Raw genomic sequence first — 21,048 nt, forward strand, 5'->3', positions numbered from 1 at the left:
GGCATAATCTGGAAGAACACACAGGCTACTTATTATTATTAAATTTGTTTTTAATTCCGCGAGGACAGAGTCTCGGATGACAGCTAGTAAGTTTATATCTATGGGTACGAGAAAATATTAACTGCAAACGTCGAGTCTGTGTTTTATTATCACAAAGTTATTTATAAAAATACTTTTCAATATCACAGATTCAAAATATTTATCGAAAATGTAACAAAAAAATTATTAAATTTAATCTTACTCAACATTGTTATAACTACTTAAGCATACGCAATCAATCACTAACAATCAAACTTTTTTGTTCTGGGAACACTCAACATAGATAAAAGTACATAGAAAACTATTAAAATAAAGTTCTTCCTATAATTCTGCACTAAAACAACACCTATAATATTCAAATAGACATGGGATTTGTCCTTTCGAACATCTATTACAATTTTCAGATATCTTGACGGTTTGACAGTACACAATTTTAGGTTATGAGGAGAAACAACACTTAGTTCGCGAATGACCTTGAGTCGCCAAGATTATAAAAAAAGAAAAAGCTCTTGTTATCCAAGAAGCAAGAAATGAACGTTTTTAAAGACAAATTATCAAATCTTTTTACTTAAACCTACACGTACTTTTGTACTTCAGGACTTTTATAAAAAAAAATCTGGTTCACGTCAACATAGTCTTCTAGACAGCCTATTTATAGGCAATATTTCTTACTATCCTTCAAGTCTCTTTTATAATATTTGTTGTTGATCACAATTTAGGCAAATCTCTACACTCGTTTGTCGATTCTTTAACTTCTTCAACGGTGAATGTTGGCTTGTTCTGTGCGGCGGTGGGTGCGACGGGTGCGGGATGGACGGCGGACACTGTTGTAGGCACGGTCACAATGAACCCGGCGCCAGGAACCGCACTCATAGTCTGTATAGCAACAGGCACGCCATCTATTATCATTTTGTTCTCCGTCGTTTCTGTGGGTAGTTTTAACTTTGTTGTCATAATCAAGTTTATTATCTCCATTTGTAGCTTCATACAAGCATCTTTTGGTACTTCTTTTAGTAATGAAGCGACGTAATTGCTGAATTTTTTAATCTGGTCATCATATTCGTCGTATCTTTCGTTTGAGGACGAACTCAATTTGCTGATCTTGGCCGGTTTCACCATCTGTGAAGTTGTGTAAGATATTCTTGGATTCTTTTGCGGTTTCTTAACTTTTCTAGTTTCTTCTTCCAAGTATACAACCTCTGTGTACGAGTCGTTCTGGTCATCGTCGCTGTCACTCGCTTGGTCAAAGCCCTAAGAGATAAAAATGAATTTTTATTGATGATTTAAATGACAAATGGACGTAGTTAGGAGCTAAATACCTGCGCTAACTTGGGATGGTTATCCTTCAAGTGCTGCTTGAGATCTCTAATGCGGTGAGGTAAGGAGGCGCGGCAAACGACGCAGCGAGCGCGCCCACCCGTCTCCTTCTCGAAGAAACTCCACGGATCGGCCTCGGCAGTGGAATGATTGGAGTCATCGTCTATTAACAAAGAGAAAAGTCTATAAACCATCACATATGTAAGTCCGTTGTTAGAGGATACAAGGAAGGCTTTGTCAGAGTAGACTTGACCAGTAGCAGCGTTGGTTTGGGAACGATGCATAAGAGGGCACCGCAGGCCAAAGTCGGATATAGAGGGGCGCCTGCAGTGTCTCCTAAGGCACCCTATCGTTGGAAAAAATTCCCCGATATTGCCAAAAAAATCGGAAAAATTTGGCCTAGGGCGTCGGAAATGCAACATCGGGCTCTGGACTTAACAAAGTAAAAAAGTATAAAAAAAAATTATAGCTTTAAAATATCCCAGAAGAATTCTGAAAATGTCGATTCTCAAGCAACTTAGGATCACTCTCTGTCATTTCCTTCGCAGTAAAAGCGGTGTAGTCGAAATTTTTTTTTTATTCTTTGTCAAACGAAATTCGATAAAAACTTAAAGTTACGAACAGATTAAAGCTCTACATAATAAAGTGAACGTTAAAACGTGCCGGAACATAAAAATTGAGTCAATACTGGCACGAGACAGGGAAGTCAGGCGCTATGACGATGCTACAAGGAAGTGTCAACTTTACCTTAGGCCGTAGAACTCCACTGTATTGTGACAATCAAAGTAATATTTGCCGTCTCTGTTTTATTAAAATGAATGAACGAGATGAAAATATCAATTAAACGAAGTTTCACAGCAGTGGAGTATTGAATTAATACGTAATAAAATGTTTACGGATGTATGGTGAACAATCGAGCAAGGCAATTAAATGTTGATTTTGTTTATTGAATGGCAACCCTGAGAAATAAATACTACATTGTCATTTACACATTTCTTTGGCGCTCAAAAGGTTAAAAAAGTAATCAAAAGTGCTATAGAAAATATTATTTGAAAATATTACATTTTATTCATTCAACGTTAAACACAGATGTAAAATAAATTGATATTAAAGTATTCCATACCTGTGACATATACCAATTACATCGTAATTAAATGACAATTGCTTCAACACAAATAAAACGGTAAAAAGCCTAACAACTAACCTATAAATGTTAACATTTTAATGGCCATTGTTTTAAAGGTCGATCGTTAAAAAAACCGTTACACATGTGACGTTACGATGCGTGACGTCACGTCAACAGACTATTAACGTTTAACATACTGGGACTTACGCTTCGTCAACGAATATTTCCTAATAACCATACGTAACAATATACGTCACAAGTTTTTAAGGTTAACCACAGTTTTTTTAAATAGATAGCACAGATAACTCATTTTTACATTTATAAACCCACTTCAAAAAACATAATGTTATCAATTCGTCTGAATATTTTTATTCTGTGTGTTACATCATACTCCGGTCCTTGTAGATTCTTTTATTATTTTTTTAATTATCTTGAAGACTGAGAAACGTTGAGTTACATTTTAGTTTTTTTATCGCAAGTCATGATAGTTGCTCTAATCTTTTGCAATTTAATTGTCAAAAAATACTGTGTCATGAAGGAAAATCATAGTATAGTTATATATGATACATACTATCGAGATTTTTCTTATATGACTAACAACATTCCAATTAGTCATTGCGCTATAAATATAAAACTCGAGAAATTTCTCCCACACATTGGCTATTTTTATATGCAATTTTATTACAACTACTACGACTCTGTTTGGGAGTTTATTAAAGTTCCTACACTACGTTTATAAATTTTCAAAAATATTTAAATAGCGTAGAACACGGATAAAATAAAGTGTGTATAAATCTGTTAAACGACGTAGTTTCTTTATTTTATTATGTATTTAACACGCTTTATGTTACCACTTAAGGTATTTATTATTATCACAAAACAAAACAAGTTTGTGACGAATTTAGACCATAAAAAATGCATTCTTTGCTAACTACATGTTGATCAAATAAGAACAGATGCTTACACACAAGAGCAAAAATTAAATTACAAGATATATTTAATTTAAATTTATAGATTGTAAAATTGTGAATTTTAGACATCTCAGTCGTTATAACTCGCGACTCTACTCAGTTAAGGGTAACTATGCCTTTGTTAACCACACTGACTTGCCCCATGCTTAATCTTACTAATATTATAAATGCGAATGTTTGGATTGATGAATAGATGTTTGTTTGAAAGTATATCCGAAACGGCTTAACCGATTTCGCTGATATTTGGCATATACAGTGCAACCTCAATATAACGAATCGGAGGGGAACAAGTAAATATTCGTTATATCGAGTAATTCGTTAAACTGAGGTTCGTTATGTTAAGGTTAGGATGGTCTAAAATTCGTTATAAAGAGGTAAAAAAATAGTTTTATTCACCTCAACATTACGTACGCATCTTGTTATAGCGAACAACTTCTACTAATAAATGATAACTCTTTTTTTATCAAATTACTGTATGTGTTTTCTATTTAAAAAAAATTAGGCAAGTAACAAAATTTTTTTGTAGGTACATATCTTTGTGGGTGCAAACATTATGTAGTTAATTTCAAAGATTCGTACAACAAAACTCACGAATTAAGGGTAAAGAATCAAAAATATGGTTATACATATGTAGTAGCTTAATCTCAATTTTGTTCATTTTAACTTTATATAGAGGTTTTGGGTTGACAAAATTCGTTAAATAGAGGTATTTATACTTTTTCTCGATGGTTGAAAATTCGTTATAAAGAGGTTGTTCGCAAAAAATGTTCGCAATGTAGAGGTATATTTTATATTGACTCTTATGGACAATTCAAGGGGATTACGAAAAATTTGTTAAATCGAGGAAGTCGTTATATCGAGGTACGTTATATTGAGGTTGCACTGTATGTAGAATATAGTCTGGAAGAACACATAGGCTACTTATTAAGTTTTTTTTAGTCCTGCGCAGACGGAGTCAAGGGCGGCAGCTAGTAATTAATGAAAAAACAACAATCGCTATATTGTATTGCCACCTTTGAATAGCATCTGTCAAGATGGCCGTCACATTTGGCAGGTGTCCACATGTGAGGGTTATAAAATTGTTAACCCGAAGAACGAAAATAACGCGGTTACATATTTTGAGAACTTATTGCTTGATCACGTGCAGTTAAATCTAGATTAATTGGTCGCCAGTTTCCGGTCATTTATTTATGGTGACTTTTTATATAAATACGTTGTTTTTAAATTCGGAAATCGACTCGTTTGTTTGCGTACTGCGTGTACGAATGTGGGAGCGAGAGAGATATATCAGGAGCACGAAAGATGGAAGTCAACCTATATTTTATGTTTTTTTATTATTTTATCTTTTGGCTACTCTTGTGTACGGAATTAAGTTGTGTTGTGTTATTACCATAAGTGATGAAAATATAATTGTGTCTATATTTCTATATTGGACTAGGTTTGTTTATAAATTTTAAATATTAATTTAAAACAGTCTGATGGCAAGTGATTGCGTGACGAGTTGTCGACTCAAGGGCGGTCACGTATTGTCGTCACATTACAACAGGCTGCGACTGACACCACACAGTGTGTATACGTGCACTTCGTCACCCTACGCTATCAAGTATCAATTTCAATAGTCGTTATAGCAACAACATTGGTTTCTGAGACGAAAATCTCTGTATAAAACATATCGTCATCCCAATCATTTGACAAAACAGATATACGTTAACATGTTTTAAACGGGATTTTATGAAGCATTTAAAAAGCTTTTTTTGGATAAAAGTTTGATTGGATTTATCTTTGTAACTGCGTAATTCCTGGACGAACTGACCTCTATACATGGCCAGGCCATAAACCGTGTTATTTTGTGCTTATTTGATCTTCGACATTTTGGCCCTGACAGTTTCAGTTTTTAGCGATGGTGAGATGGTGAGTCAAGAACTTCATCAGGCGCATTTAAATAGGAAAAACACTAGTCAAACAGTTGTCGCTAAAGCATGTAGGTATGGGCAATTCGCCTATGTTAGATGGTTGGTCACTATTAAATTAGGCAATCATTTACAACTTTTGGCGAATACTTTAATTTCTCATTACCTAATAAGTTTTTTATTTTTGTTTTTAAGTATTATTAACATTATATAAAATATGTAGTTAAAACAATTCACAACTAGTCTTCGATTTCTCTTAAAATGTCTCCGAGCTTGTGAACACTAGAAAGAGATAGCAGACAGCATCGATGTGTGTGAAAGAGATAATAGATATGTATCATACCGGTAAAACAAGACGTCTTATAAACGGGTTTTTTTTTTAAACGTGACATAAATAAAATTATAGGCTTTACTTATTTATTCATTATTTAAAACTTTATATTTATAAAAGGAAAATTAAGGTGAATATTATAATTTTGTTCATATAAGATTCATAAGAAAATCTTTAATAGGAATAAAGTTAACCTCGTATCTCAAATCGTCAAAGAACGAATTGACCTCGTAGGCACGTGGTTAGCGTAACGAATACTACGGATATAGGATTCAAATTCATTTATTACATTTTATAGGATTGTATGTTTTTCCTTTACGTGTATATATCGCAGTAGTCCAGCATAGTTGACGTAAGGCCTAACTAGTAACTTAACGTTGCAAATCAGTGGGAAATTTTAGGGCTTAAGTGATTGTAATGTTTAGCAATAATGACGCGAAGATTTATATAACGTATAGGTCACGGTTTCTGACCAAGATATTTGTAAAACAAACGCGAAGGCAGCTTAGCTCGACTCCGCTAGGTAACAGAACAAGCACAAAAAGAAAACGCTCGTTTTTGTGTCGAGCGCCATTTTGTGAGAGAAAGGCGACGTTGTCGCACCGTGCACCAAAACAAGTGCAGCTACTCCCCAGCTAGGCGTGTTGTTAGATTTGGGATTTTTCCGCAATATTTTGAAAACATATTATAGCCTTTTATGTTTTTAATATGGTTTAAAGCATTCGATACAATAGTTGAAATGACCCTATTAAATTAATTCGGGACTAGATGATGACCGACAATTTTCCTACTTCTACGTACTTATGCAGTCTTCTAGAGGCATTGCTCTACCCTTAATAAGAAGTAATAGACTCTATCCTGATTGTACCAAACCTTGATTATGTAGCATTCAAAACAAGTTTAATTTGCGCTGATAGGCTGTAGGTAGCAAGCGGAGAGAAAGGCGACGTTGCCATACCGTGCAGCAAAACAAGTGACGCAACGAGTTGACGGCTGGTCAAATAGGACGGTCGGGATAGGGATTGCGGTGTTTACATTTTAATTATTATGTACTAGCTGTTGCCCGCAACACCGTCTGCGCGGAATTAAAAAAATCATAATTTGTAGCCTATGTCTTCTTCCCAACTATGATCTACATCCATGCCAAATTTAATCGAGATCTGTACGAGCCTTTCTGGAGATACGTTCAAACAAAAATCTATCGATCCATCTAAACATTCGCATTTATAAGATTTACATATGTAAAAACCTATCTCTGTGGTTTAAAGGTGCAGTAAACAAGATAAAAATACGCAGAAATGTTTTGGCTTCTTGATAAACTAAGGCTTAATAATTACTACATTTTTTTTAAATGAACTTGATTGCCTTGTGTCACGAATTAGGATCAAACATATTAGGTCACGCTACGGTCCCGTATTGAGACCAATTGGCGAATTTAATATTGTCATCTCGCTAGCTTTTTTCTCCTGAGAAGTAACTATGACGTCATTGAACATAGCTCTTGTTACAATGGAAGGGTAATAATAGTACATACGTAGAATTAACTGGACTAAAAGACTTTTACTTTTATGTTTTTGCTATGTAACTTTGACCTTTAATCTTATTACATAAGAGCACAAATTTCAATAACTAATTTTCTTAAAATAGGGTTAATCGACACCCTTCTTTTCAATTTATTACTCGCTATCGTACTACGATGATTAAAACTAGGGGATCATTTTGTAGGCATGGAAAGCGTGACCCCTGTTCAACGGAACAAAGGGTATTGATTAACCCTAGACCTATGATCGGGTTAAACAAGTTTTCCTATGATATTATTATTATGGTAGCTGCCTTGCCTCGAACCCTTGAGTACAATAAAAAATTTAGACTGTAACTAGCTTATGCTACTTCAGGCAGTAATGTGTTCTTCCAAATTTCATCCATGTCTGTTTAGCCGTTCTGGAATGCACTAATAACAAAATCCAATAAAAAAAACGCATTTATAATATTTGTACGATACGATTGACTTCTTTTTTATCAAGTTTAAACTATTCGACAAAGAATTGTGATTAGTTAACGGTTTAAGCATTTGAGTCCATTAAAATTGGCCTTCTTGTTATTTTTTTTTAAATACATTTTTTCTACGCTTAGCTCAAATCACGTGTTTTACATGGTTTTAGTCTGCTTACATTTTACACATTTAATTATTTTAATTTCTCACGTACAATTTCTTTAAAAAAATATTTATATATATTTCTTGTCTTCTTGTTCGTGTTTGTGCCTGCAGCCTGATGGATGAGCCTATTACTGCCAGGATTTTTTTAAATGTCGTACTTTAGACCAAAACATATTGAAAAATAGCTATCAGCTACATTGTTCCCATCAGATTTTATTAGTATTGTACAAAATTCTATGTTATAGTCAAACAAAGTAGAAAACTAATGTAACATTCAAACAAAGAAATCACTTAAATATTTCAAACATTTCGCAACAGTAAACAAAGAAACTGAACGCAATAACCACCCACGTAACCTTCCCTTACCCAATCAAGGCGCTGGGGTGAGCAGGGGAAGGTTAGGGAAGGGGAGGGTGCTCCAGCTGCGAGGCTGTAAATCAATAAAACTGGGATTGAGTCCCGCACCGCCCGGGAGGATCTATTTTTGTAACCTCATCTCGAAAAGGTCACTTGAATTTTTCGCGAAGGGCACGAATTATCAGACCTCACCTACATTCAATGTCGGAGTAAAAACTTCCAATATAAGTATGAATAACTATAAAAATAAATCTATAAAGGTTTGGGCTTTATGTTTTAAGGGATCAAGATAAATAACACAAAGCGGTTTGTTTAAAACAAATGTACCATTAAAAATAAAGATTAGAATTAAAACACAGAAAATATGACAATAACTCAGAGTCGATAATTGGTCAGTAAGTAAGACATTTGACTACTTAACGAAACTAAAAGAAGCAGATAGGTACAATTTTAGTAGTTGTCTCAAACGTTATTAAAAATCTTGCCTCGAGGCAGTAACTATATCCTTGCTATATTAATTTTATAATAAAATATGGAGATATATCAATGAAATTCTATTAAATAAGATGGTCGCACTATTTTTATGTGAAAATTCTTTTTTGTGTGTAATTATGGTAACTATACGAACGAAACTTTAAAAAGTTCGACTCGAAGGACCAATACTGCCACGATTACACATTTAGCGCATACTTCGTCAGTCCTTTAGTGGACATGGCTTAAGCTACACTAAGTGACTAAACAACGATTCTGAGGCGAACATGCAGTTATTAATGTTGATAGTAACCACGACAACTGTCTAAAAAAGTTTATTAATATTAGTTGTATAGAAGAAATTACAGCTATAGATAAATCATAAATAACACGTAACTGTGGAAAAGGCAAACATTAAAAGCAAAACAAGAGGTACCCCTTACGTTCATTTATAGATTTGATCAATATGGCGGCCGTACGTGCGACGTTGCCGTTCTTCCATTTAAAAACATTCGAGATCTTTAATATTAACTTTAGACATTTACACACAACAAGTGAATAATTTTAAATGATTTTGGACTTTGCTACATTCAGCATTACGTTCAAATACCAGTTTATGGGTATACTTAATAAAGCATTTCGAAATGAACCTAAAATGTAAACATAACCTCAAATCATGCCATTTTATGTCTTATTTCTGGATAGCTAGAGGTGGTTTTACTTTGCGTTTTGAAATGTGACGTATAGAATGGCGCGATGGATCCCGTGAAGGGAATCACGTATACAACAAACATAAATGAATTTACATACAGATTCCGTTCGAATTTCGACTATATTTCTACGAAATAAGACATAGAATAACGTTACATGCAACATTGTAATGCATAATAGGGACATTTTATTAATAACAAATAAAATGTTTGGTGTAAATTGCTCGCAGGACAACAATTTTTTTTTTTGGGAATTACACTTACCGATATTGTTGGACTGAGCAGTATCGTCGTCGCCGCTTTCGTTGTAACTTATTTCGTTATTGTCGTCGATATCGTTATTATCGTTTTCGATAAACTCATCAGGATGGGTTCGTTTTAAATGTGTCCTAAGATTAGTATTACTTGATCTGTACGAAAAAGTCTTATTACATAAATTGCATGTTGCTACTCTCTCATTAGTCTCTGATTTCGTAAAAAACGACCAAACAACTGATTCGTTTCTTCTTTTTAACGTAGCTAGTTTACGTAGCTCGGAATTTATAACAGGCTTCAAAACGGAAGATCTTAATTTGTCCGTATTTTTGAATCCTACTTCTTCCGGATGAAGACGCATCAAATGAGATTTAAGGTTATACGTTGTCGAGCTGTAACTAAGCAGTCTGTCACAGAATGTGCATTGAGCTCGTTTGACTCCATCGTCAGATTCACATTGTAAAAAGTACTCCCACATTTTTGAAGTCATCATAGTTTAAAACTGGCAAAAAAACGATAACAACAAAATGAAACCGTTTCGACGCAACGTAGCAAACAGTAACCGTAACGCCGTTATAACTACAAGATGGCGGCGTTCGTTGAAGTTTGACGTTCCACACAGAGTATAGTGTTGTGTTTGACAGTTTATAGATTAAAAATATTCATTTTGTGTTTGGAAGAAATACGACCAAAAAATGTTTACTTAACGTTATATTGTTGTTTACCGTTATTTTTCGACTTATTCTTCCACTATTCGATTTTAATTTAACCTTTTGCATTAATATGACATTATTTTATTACCCTTCCAACTTTGAGCTTATTCTAACAAATTGTGCTGGCTTACAGTTGTATTTAATAATATATAATCATGGTCCTATGTTTATAAGGCTAACATAGAAAATAGAAGAATAACATCAATAACTTACTATTTAACAGCGCTGATAAATCAGATTCAGAGTTTTGAAGTAAATCGTCATAAACCAAAGGATGTTTCTGTTTTAGATGAGCTTTAAGATTTGAACTGGTTGTTTTGTATGAAAAGAGTTTTCCGCAAAATTGACAAATTGCCATGAAATCATGATCGTCGCTTTTCACAAAATAGTTCCATAATTTCGAAGATTTAGGCATTTTAATTGATAACAATAAGTCTCTTCCAGTATGTTATAACCAAAAAACACTGCACTACAAATAGCTATTTTTCGCTTATTAATAGCGACATAACGTCGCGTATTCTGTTAATTTTGTTGATGAAATATGTACGAAATCACGATATAAAGGTTATTTATTATATTAATTATAGCAGTAGCGTTATAGGTTATAACGTAGCGTAACAGATAACATTTCCCAGCTCTGGATATCAGTGTTTTGAGCATGATTACCTATAAAAGAAGTACTTTATGAATGAACATATTTTATATACTCTTTGAACCTGACTAAGATGATTTAAAAGTGCACTAAATCAGAAAAATATTTTTATTTCTTTTCTCTCTTGGCTTTCACAGCAAGTATATTTAGTCACTAACGAATCAGAACACGTTAACATGTAATAAGACTGAAATATTGGAAGATGAACAATTGTTCTAAGGAAAATGTTCATTAAAGACGTTAAATAAATAAAATTTTAATGTATAAATACTTATTCCACAGTTTTTATTAGGTCCTACTGCTAAACAAAGCGTAACTGAAGGTTGAACGTTTATTGGTTATATTTTCAAAGGTGCGCAAAATTTAAAACTCGTTAACTGATTTTCGTTTATTATAACTACTTATAGAATAACCGTTATTATGACGGGTATGAAAATATGAAAAAGTTGTTTTAAAGTGTGAGGTGACTTATCTATCGCTTGCAACATAATCACAAGTCAAAACTTTAAACAAATAAAAAATATTCGTATTAAACAATTTATTTCTCTATTCATATTATGCTTAGTTGCTAAGTCATTGGTTATTTAAAAAAAACACATATATTTTTGCTTAATACAAAACTTTATGATATAAAGTACTAAAAACATGTTATATTACATCGTATTTAATGTTGTGTTCCCAACAACTAAGTTTCCAAACACATCGCTTGAATTATGTCTAAAAAGTGATGTATAAAGTTATAGTTACCAACTTATCTGTGAAATGGCAAAAATAAGAACTACGGTGACAAGTTGAATTGTCATTCGACTGTGGGTGTCTACTACTTTCGTGTGTTTTATTGCGATAATTCTGAATTATAAGCGTTAAATTTGCCGAAAGCTATAGAGAGTGATGCATGTAGTATTATTCTAAAGGTGAAATCATTTTTTGAAGAAGAAGCTCGGCTGCAGGCTCCTATCCTATATTGGTATATTTTAGATGGAATCCCTATGTCTTAGCAGTTTATCGTAAATACAAACTATATCATATAAATAAAAATGTGTCGACTTTCCCGACTTTTGTGCACATTGGAATTAATTAGCAACACTGAAACGACGCCCGCGACACCCGTCAGTTCACAGATAAGTTGGTGACACTATAAATTCACATTGATCCATTCGTCAAGTGATTGTCATTTTTGACATTTATATTTTTAAATTTAGGGTAAGGGAAAAGAGAGATGCATAGAAAACAAGAAAAAATTAAAAATTCAATAAATTTCCAAAAAAAATGCACAGTTGTTTTTAAACAAAAATACAAAAAAAATCTTTGACTATGTATTTAGTATAAAAGTTTTTATTGCATCACGCAACAAATTCACAATCAGGTACAACGGTGATCTTCAGTTTGTATTTCGGCCACGACAGTGTGAGTGGCAGGGCGGGCGGTGGCGCGGGCGCTTCGCCCTCATCCTCTGACTCCGAGTCGGTGTCCGCGAGTCGAGAAAGTGGTACTAACTGGGGTGACATGTCCCGAGCTAATTCCGGTGGTATCAACAACTGTGTCAAATTAAAAAAAATATAAATAGACATAAAAAAACTTTCATATGACAATGCAGAAGGAAGATTGTAAACACCATACCTGTAGCCAAGGTCCTCGTTGTGCGTACGGTCTGGTGATAGTAGGCAGGGCTCCTGAGACTCCGCCCGTCACGAAGGTGAGGGCTCGCGGGCCGCAGCGCCATGTGAAGTGACGTCCGTGAGATATGCGACCACTATAAAAAAAACAGTGGTTAAAGTTGTATAGAAAGTTTATAAGATTCTAATGAAGAAAATGATTTCAAACTTTAGGATTATAACTAATTTAAAGGGTAATAAATATAAATTTACTAACTCTATGGCGAGGGGCAGCAGACTGGCGCCCTCCGCGTTCATCACAACATGCACACCTTGAAAGTACTCCACGGTGTCTTCACACCGCCATGATCCCTGCAACATTATAATATAAATAATTTTAACAATCTGATTGAAAATTGCTTTTTTAAATACTGTGACAGTTAATGCTATTCATAGTGTAAAAAAAATTCTTATGACATTGCATCCTGAAGCTTTTGCTTTTTTCTGACTTTTTAAAGTTGCTCACAATTCTATTTTATTAGTTTGAATACTTACCACCGCAACAGTCAGCGCCAAAATGTCGGAAATCATTTAGGCACAAAATAACACAGTTTATAGCCTGTCCTTGCATATTTCGAAACATGAAAAGGTGAAAATTATATTTTTAACAAAACATATTATAGTTGAAAATGACCTGCATTAACTCCGGTATTTGTGGCAAAGCTCTCTCTATACTGGACATCTCGAAACTATCCGTCGACATGTTGTGACCTGCAACACAATGTTATTTTTAATATTTTTCATGGAAAATGCATTTCAAATAAGTACAATATTATTAAAAAAATATAGTTAGTAACATTCTCTGACCTCTTGAAATGGACTGGCTATGAGACATAATATATCTATTTGATTTTGACCTACAAACTAAATGACTAGAGTGATTAACTGTAAAATAACATTTGATTTGTACTGACCGGAGTATAGCTGGGATATTATTTTTTTTTTATATCATGAGGTGGCAAACTGTTTTCTGTGTGGTGGTGGTATTTCACCGGGCGAACCTGGCTAATTCGTGCGAAGATGTTAAAGCGGGTTCTACCACTCTTTTATTTTGATACCTTCGGGTACAGTTCTCTCAGTGGAGCCCATGCAGTTCAGTCCTCGCTGTAATGTCTCCTTAATCTGCTGTTCCACTGTGGGGCTGAGTTGAGGTGAAGCGGACTCCTCTGTGTCCTAGAACAAAATTAAAATCATATATCCACTAACATTCAGACTGTACAGTAGAAACTTGTGTAGCCAACTTTACACAAAAGAACATAATAAAAATAAAAAAATATTTTTTTCCTTGAAATAGAGAGATATTGCAGTACAATAAAATTACAGAGACATTCTTTAGTACAAATATTTTAGAAATAATAAAAATATTTTACCGTTGTATATGGAAGCCATTTGACCCTAGCGGAGACTCCAGCGAGCAGCGCAGGCGCAGTGCCGGTGCGGGCGCTCCGCACTTTCCGAGCAGACGCCCTGCGTGCGCGTGTCACAAGCCAAGACCCACCACATCTGAAATACATTATTTAACTATTTAACCTCTTATTGTAGTCAATGTAAGCAGGCAGTGTATAGATATTTAATGGACAGAGAGGGGACATACTGTGAGATATTTCCCCTTTCTGTTCGTCTCTTTTGCCGTTAAATTCTTTAAAAATTGGTTGTAAGTAGAAGGGAATCAAATTCAAAACGGCCATAGTTCACAGTAGTGTTTTCTAGTACTTCTGTTACATGTCTAAGTGTTTTTATTATATCAAATACCTTGGATCTTCAGCTATAAGCTTGAGTACATCAAATCCGGAACCTCTCTGTGCTGCTTTCAGTTCCCGGCCCGTACATCCCACCATCTGGAATTAATCTTTATGTAATAAATTAGCTATTTAGCTCAATTACAATTAAAAATACTTTAATAATATTTTGGAAATTTGTGCCTTGTAATATCTAATAGCAATATTTCACTCAAATATTTTTTAATAATTTAAATTTAAAGGGAACAAACAGCGTCATCTATTGAAAAATAACAGAAATAAACTTTCTACCAAATATAAAAAAGCCGTTGCGAAATTCTCAATTTCTTTATGAAGTTCAGTCATTCATTAGTAACATTTTTACCTGTATAAACTTAACAGTCCCATGTGGTGTATCAATAGCTGGTAACTGGGGGTCTTCAGCGACCAGCAAATGTCGCACCCTGGACTCAGAGTCCCCATCCAATGGTGCATGCCACGATATGTGGTCGCCAGCACAGAACTTGTTACCTACAAAAAAAGTTATTTCAAGGCAAAAATCTTTGACAATACTCTCTTTTGTAAATAAAAAGTTTTCTTACATAAAGGCAATATAAAATTATATTCATTTGAATATGCCTCATAAATTTTTAAAAGCATAATTTCAACACAACCAAACAAAAGACAAAAAAAACATATTTTTTATGAATGGTGACCCATTTCATTATAATGTCCATTATTTGCCTACTGTACCTGTAGTGAAAACATATCTTGCAAGTGCCTGCAGCAGCGTGGCAGGCCAGAGGGGCGCAGGGCCCGCCGCCTCCAGCCGCAGGGTAAGCTCAAGTCCATAGCCTGACTCCAACCCGCCTTCTGGATGCACACGCCCATCACCATGCAAGTCCGATAGACCAAAACTGTAGAAAGCAATAGAAATTTAATAATTATTACTAGTAATGACACATTCATTAAAAAAATCATTATAAGCTCACTTTACAATCCCACAAAGGGTCTCAAAGCCTACACTATGTTAAGGGTGACTGGGACGTAGGCAACCACACTGGCCCAATACATGTTGGTTGATTTCACACGTATGAAATTCTTAGTTACATCACAATGTTTTTCTTTACTATAAGAATATTGGATCAATGTACATAGGTCACTATCTCTCACATTCTCTTTAAAAAAAAAGAGACAACATGTGTAAAAACAATAGCCATATGGTCTATACTTTAATGGCAGATATATTATAGTGAAAAGAAAAGGCTTTACCTTACATAATGCCAATGAGGTGGTATATTCTCTTCAGACTTGCCAGGGTTCCAGTACATGCTGATGTAGTCCAGAGGATCCTGACCTCCTAGCCTGCAAGACAAATTTAGTAGAGTACTGCTTTAAAAATACGAAGCAAAATTTTCAAGTGAAATCGGTATAATTTAACAACCCTAACTTCACAAAAAAGGCTAGGGTTGACACTACAAACTGAACAACTTCTTATATAAAACAGTTTGAAAAAATATCTTACCAATATTTTAGTCTAGTGGTAACTTGTAATGGATTAGGCTGTTCAGGATACAGTCTTGAGTAAGCATCACATAAAGCCTTAAGACCGGCAGGCACTAGCCTTTCTGAAAAAATACAAACATAGACAAATGTTTACTTTTATCGACCACCAGCTGGATAAAATTACGTCATCATTACAGCCAAGCCCTTTAGATATTGCTTAAAGCCTGACTTAAATTATTATTAAATAGTCAATCAGCACATTGCCTTTATCTGTAATTTAACAACAGAACCCCACCTGCTGCCATCATCTGTTCATTACTCGTTTGGGAAGGGCCCGTAACGAGGGAGGAATCCACCGGATTATCATTTATAGGAGGCTGCGCAGACGCAACAAAAGATAATGCACTGCTCCTAATAACACCTGTTGGGGGAGTTGTGCTACTACCAGCCATTTTTATTAAAAATTGAGATTAAAATTGTTAATTAATTACACAAACAACATAACAAAGAACTAATATTAGAAAGTAAATAAATAAGATCAACCACGATACGACAACTCTCTTTCTGGTATTGCCGTAGACTAAAATTTAAAAAATTGAAATGTCAGAGAAATTGTCCATGGTTGTAAAAGGCAATTAAAAATTTTGACTTTGTTCATATTATATGTTATTAATATAAAAATATTGTTAACCATTTATGTCAAAAAATTATTTGATTTGTCTCTATGCATATATGATTACAAGGCAAAAAAAATTTGGATTTTTTAAACAGTGCAAAAGACTCTGGTACCGAAACTTAAAACATTATAAGTTTGACGTCTTTGACGTTTAAAGGAAGTTTAAATGACAGTAATAAAAAAATTGTATCCTTTTGCGGAACGTAAACATCCTTCGCTTTCGCCGACTCAAAATACGAGAAATATTTTAGCTGTTGTAAAATTACTCTATATATAAACACAAACAAAGTCAATCCGATCCTATAAATTCATTCATTACAGTGGAGTTGTCACCAATTTTAACACCGAGTTTAACGACGTATTTATTCAAAAATGCGCTACTTTTTCGTTGTATCTATATTTAGCGTTGTATTTGCGTATGAAAAAGACATGACTTTTACTGTACCAGCTGGTAATACTGAGTGTTTCTATCAGAAAGTGCTAGCGAACGAAGTAATCGACGTTGAGTACCAAGTAAGTAATTTTAAGAGTGTAGTTCAATAGGTTATATCGCTATGATTTTGTCTTGATCCTGGCAATGCTGCAGAACCTAAATGTTAATCTGGTTTACTAAAACTGTACATTTTATGTCGTTTTCTTACTTCTTGAAGGGATGTCACAAAAGGTAGTCTCACTTAATACACATATATTTGAGGTACCATAGTGCATCACTTATACTTTTTTTACGATGAAAGTACATCAAAAGATCATTTATGACTTGTTGATAAGGTGACTTTGTTTCACCTTGCCTATAGGGCATAAAACTCCAACTTAATTGTTTATGAATTTTAAAATTTATAATTATTATATTCATAAAAAGATAATCGTAAATATTGAATGTTATGACACCAATACTATATTTTGCTATTTATATATGCAAGATAAGAAAATAGATAAAAACAATTAATTTATTGATGAGTTATTATTTTGAACTAAATAACAATATTTCAAAGTTAAATAGCAAAAAACCTAATTGTATTCCTTGATTACACTCAGGGGAGTGTAAAATTTGACTTACTCATTAATATCCAACCATTTAATCTAAAATGTATTGACATAGTTAGTTGTAAGGGTCTGATTTCTGCAACTCCTCAACTGGTGGATTTCCAGCCAGCCCAACCCTCAAAAGTATTCCAACAACCCTTTCATATTGTCGAAGATCTCAGGGAGTGTTCTTGGTGATACAAGATCCTTTACCCTTTAATTTATTCCATGTATTTCTATCAACATGTTGAGACATGTTGGTACTACATTATAACTGAAGGGACAATATCATTCAGTGTTCCAGATATGATGCTGGGTACCTTGGCCATTCAGGTAAAGATACAAATATTATCTTATTTTCAAGGTTATAGACGCAACTCACGGTGAGCTAGATATCTCCTTCCAACTAGCAGACCCTGTGGGAAGGGTGATTGTTGCTGATTACAAAAAACCAGAGAACGCCCACCGGCATACTTCATACCTCGAAGGGGATTATAGATTTTGTTTTGATAATAGCTTTAGTACATTCAGCCAAAAAACTGTAAGTAATGTTTTTAATAGCATTTTATAACTTGTACTTAACAAATTATATTAAAATCTTTGAACTATCTGTCAGGTTTTCAAGAGACTGTTAGTTTAGAATATCTGGATATGATTAATGACAAGATAAATACAATATTAGTTTCGATTTACATTGTCTTGTGTATGAAGAATCTTTACTGACATCATCAACACATAAACGCATATCAATCTTACTAATCGGTGAATGGACTGATAGCGAAGAGTTTCGACCAACATCTCAAGAAGCTCTCGCTAAACAGTTGGATTAAGGGCCCAATACAAAAGGCAGTTGTCCTAGAAACCGCATGCATCGTGAGAATGTTTCTGTCTCTGCAGCTCTGACCACAGGTTGTTTGAGTCATGGGACTCCGCAGCCGGTGGTGTTCTATTTTTAATATAATATGTTTTGTATAATTTTTATATGAAATGTAATATATTAAAAATATGATAAATAAATGTATAAGAATTATAACTGCAAATGTTTGGATGGATGGATGTTTGTTTGAAAGTATCTTAAAAACTGCTCAATGGTTTTTATGAAATTTGGCATACATGTAGAATATAGCCTGAAAAAACACATAGCCTATTACTAAGTGTTTTTTTTTTAATTTAGCGCAGACAGAGTCTTGGGCGACAGTTACAAATTTATGTATCTTTTTAGGTGTTCTTTGATCTAATGATAGAGACAGAAGACTCGCCAGAGAAAGACTATGATGATGACAAGGAAATGGAATTGGGTAAGACGGTCTTTCAAATTTTTAAGCACTAATATAACACTAAATTTTGGTCCTTCGAGCAGGATTCTTCTGTTAAACATTTTGAAACTTGTTTATTTGACTATGTAATGGCTTGCTTGTATATCAATATAGTAAATATTTATTTATGCCTATAAATATTCCTTATTTAGGAACTAAAAAAAAAATTGTTTTGGATCAGGTAACGCAGCAGAAACATATATGATGCGTGTAAAAGACATATCAGAATCTGTGAATAAGGTAAAAGATCATATGGCAACAGCTCGCAGGCTGCAGGAGCTGCTGTCAGCTCATGAGGCCAGAGATAGAAATCTTGCCGAGGATATGTGTTCAAGGTAAGTAACACAATATACTGGAAAAAGGTCAAGTAAAAAGACATATAGATAATATTTTTATGAACAAATAAGACAAAAAGGAAAGAAAAATGATCTATTCTTTGTCTCCATAACCTTATCTCATTAATCTTAGGTTTTTACTTTGAATTATATCTATTCTAAAATTATCTACTTATTTATAATTATTGCAGGGTTATGAAATGGTCGTTGTGGCAGATTGCCGTTATGCTTCTAGTCGGAATCACACAGGTTTGTAAAAAAAACAAGTTTAAAAATATATCTGTCAAAAATATACATAGACAAAAAATGCGCGGGAATAAATTTACTCTTTTTTTATAGGCGTTTATGGTTTTCTTCCTTTCCTTATTGGAATTTTAAAAAAAATCATAAATTTTGTTTTATTTCTCAGGTTGTATTCGTGAAGAGTCTCTTTCAGGAGCCCAACAGTAGCATAAAGAAGTTTGTACCTAATTTCTTGTCGCAATGACACCAAAGATTGTTATGTTTTATTTTAATTTAAGTTCTGCCAGTTGGTGTAATTAGGTTTTTTATCTGCCATTTTCAAATTTAGACAAAAATTAACTGACTTTATAGTGAACACAATTTAGTTATGTTTATTGTCAAGCTCAAATTTAATATTTCGTTCTTATATATAAGTGCAAAGATTTTTTTTCATACCTACTAGGTTCATTTATTTTTATATTTTAGTATATTTAGGGCACAAAATAGAACAATATTATATGTATTTGGTAATAGGTAGACTTTTTGAATTTGAAGTTTTTTCTTATGCATGTTATTTCTTATCCTCTTGTGTGTGAAGCGTCCCAATTTGGGACGCTCGAATTTTTTTCTTGTCTGTGGGGCGTCCTGTTTCGGGACGATGACAGTGTTTAGTTTTGCGCGTATTTTGCGGTGTATATAGTGTTTACTCTTTTGCACTTAGGAAAATCGGAACAGTAAGTATTATTTAATCGTCCTATTCTAGGACTCTCCACAGACAAGGAGACTCCTGTCTGTGAGAGCGTTTTGTATTGGGACTCACAGATGGGCTAATTTTGACAGTTAACATACGAAAGGTTATGTTATTTATACCAAAGCTATAATTAAAACTCACATAGCTGTAAGAAAAATAAAGGCCAAATTTGCCATTCTGAATAATGTCTTTTTTCTTGTATTTCGTTTTCTAAAATGTATCTTTATAAGTCATAAACTAAAATATCGCCAATAAATAGTTAAGAAATTGTGGCGTTATATATTTTTAGAACATTTAGTTTTATTTAAATCAATTTGTGATAATTTTGTTTCACATTACGTTCATATAAATAGGTGTTAATATTGAGATGCAAGTGATTTAGTTATTATATAATAACCGAATTGTTAAAAGTAAAGCAATATCTGATTCCCGCCACTTTTCTGTTACGTTACATTACAGGTATGAGTTTTATTTTATTATTTTTGAATGGAAAAATAAACAATAAATAATTATAGTTGTAAATAAAATTGTAACTAGTCATGACAGCATTTTTATTTTTATCCCTTTTAAACTTATTGAAATAAAACCGTTGATCAAAGGTATGCAACGCGTCTGACATTGATGTTCCTATTTCGGCGAATTCTGGTGGCATTTTGCCTTTTTGACACCAGATAATATTCAAAAAATTATAAGATTACAGATAAATATTTTGGGATAAAACGACAAATCTAAGTTTTCTACAATGGAATAGCAAAAGTAAATTGCTTGGAAAAGTAAAATGAACAACAATTGATTACGAAAAAATATTTGAATGGCTTTTGTGTGAGATATATATT

The 21,048-nt window shown here is 33.7% G+C and overlaps 3 protein-coding genes across 7 annotated transcripts; 1 reads left to right on the forward strand and 2 right to left on the reverse strand.

The window, feature by feature from the left end:
* Positions 1 to 205: 205 nt before the first annotated feature.
* On the reverse strand, positions 206 to 10,915 carry LOC106122891 (uncharacterized). 5 transcript variants are annotated; one of them, XM_013319032.1, is made up of 3 exons: positions 10,572 to 10,915; positions 1,359 to 1,519; positions 206 to 1,290 (listed from the first exon to the last, which is right to left on the reverse strand). In XM_013319032.1, exons 1-3 carry the CDS (start codon positions 10,771 to 10,773, stop codon positions 748 to 750), a joined length of 906 nt encoding a protein of 301 aa, XP_013174486.1. In that variant the 5' UTR covers positions 10,774 to 10,915; the 3' UTR covers positions 206 to 747. The 5 variants fall into 5 exon arrangements, with proteins under 5 accessions (XP_013174486.1, XP_013174485.1, XP_013174487.1 ...); XM_013319031.1 differs by lacking the exon at positions 10,572 to 10,915 and adding an exon at positions 9,655 to 10,261 and having other exon boundaries at positions 208 to 1,290; XM_013319033.1 differs by lacking the exon at positions 10,572 to 10,915 and adding an exon at positions 1,979 to 2,184 and having other exon boundaries at positions 208 to 1,290.
* A 715-nt stretch (positions 10,916 to 11,630) lies between these two features.
* On the reverse strand, positions 11,631 to 16,456 carry Su(fu) (suppressor of fused). The gene is made up of 12 exons (XM_013318851.1): positions 16,185 to 16,456; positions 15,909 to 16,011; positions 15,656 to 15,748; positions 15,137 to 15,300; positions 14,769 to 14,914; positions 14,418 to 14,503; positions 14,036 to 14,168; positions 13,724 to 13,838; positions 13,300 to 13,376; positions 12,883 to 12,977; positions 12,631 to 12,763; positions 11,631 to 12,548 (listed from the first exon to the last, which is right to left on the reverse strand). Exons 1-12 carry the CDS (start codon positions 16,339 to 16,341, stop codon positions 12,354 to 12,356), a joined length of 1,497 nt encoding a protein of 498 aa, XP_013174305.1. The 5' UTR covers positions 16,342 to 16,456; the 3' UTR covers positions 11,631 to 12,353.
* A 256-nt stretch (positions 16,457 to 16,712) lies between these two features.
* Positions 16,713 to 20,697, forward strand: LOC106122761 (transmembrane emp24 domain-containing protein 5). Its single transcript, XM_013318847.1, has 6 exons — positions 16,713 to 17,078; positions 17,953 to 18,129; positions 18,811 to 18,886; positions 19,086 to 19,239; positions 19,431 to 19,488; positions 19,649 to 20,697. The coding sequence occupies exons 1-6, from the start codon at positions 16,938 to 16,940 to the stop codon at positions 19,724 to 19,726; spliced, it is 684 nt and encodes a 227-aa protein (XP_013174301.1). The 5' UTR covers positions 16,713 to 16,937; the 3' UTR covers positions 19,727 to 20,697.
* The last annotated feature ends 351 nt before the right edge of the window (positions 20,698 to 21,048 follow it).

The sequence above is a fragment of the Papilio xuthus genome, unplaced genomic scaffold (assembly GCF_000836235.2).
Source record: "Papilio xuthus unplaced genomic scaffold, Pxut_1.1 DF826776.1, whole genome shotgun sequence".
NCBI classification, from domain to species: domain Eukaryota; kingdom Metazoa; phylum Arthropoda; class Insecta; order Lepidoptera; family Papilionidae; genus Papilio; species Papilio xuthus.

Bases quoted from the DNA above. Each gene is read 5' to 3' on its own strand.
- LOC106122891 (XM_013319031.1), bottom strand. From the start codon at position 10,138: ATGATGACTTCAAAAATGTGGGAGTACTTTTTACAATGTGAATCTGAC. The intron at 1,520-9,654 runs GTAAGTGTAATT...CTTTGTTAATAG, and splicing joins TGCTCAGTCCAACAATATCG to ACGATGACTCCAATCATTCC. The intron at 1,291-1,358 runs GTATTTAGCTCC...TTTATCTCTTAG, and splicing joins ACCATCCCAAGTTAGCGCAG to GGCTTTGACCAAGCGAGTGA.
- LOC106122761 (XM_013318847.1), top strand. From the start codon at position 16,938: ATGCGCTACTTTTTCGTTGTATCTATATTTAGCGTTGTATTTGCGTAT. The intron at 18,130-18,810 runs GTAAGTAATGTT...GTATCTTTTTAG, and splicing joins GTACATTCAGCCAAAAAACT to GTGTTCTTTGATCTAATGAT. The intron at 18,887-19,085 runs GTAAGACGGTCT...GTTTTGGATCAG, and splicing joins TGACAAGGAAATGGAATTGG to GTAACGCAGCAGAAACATAT.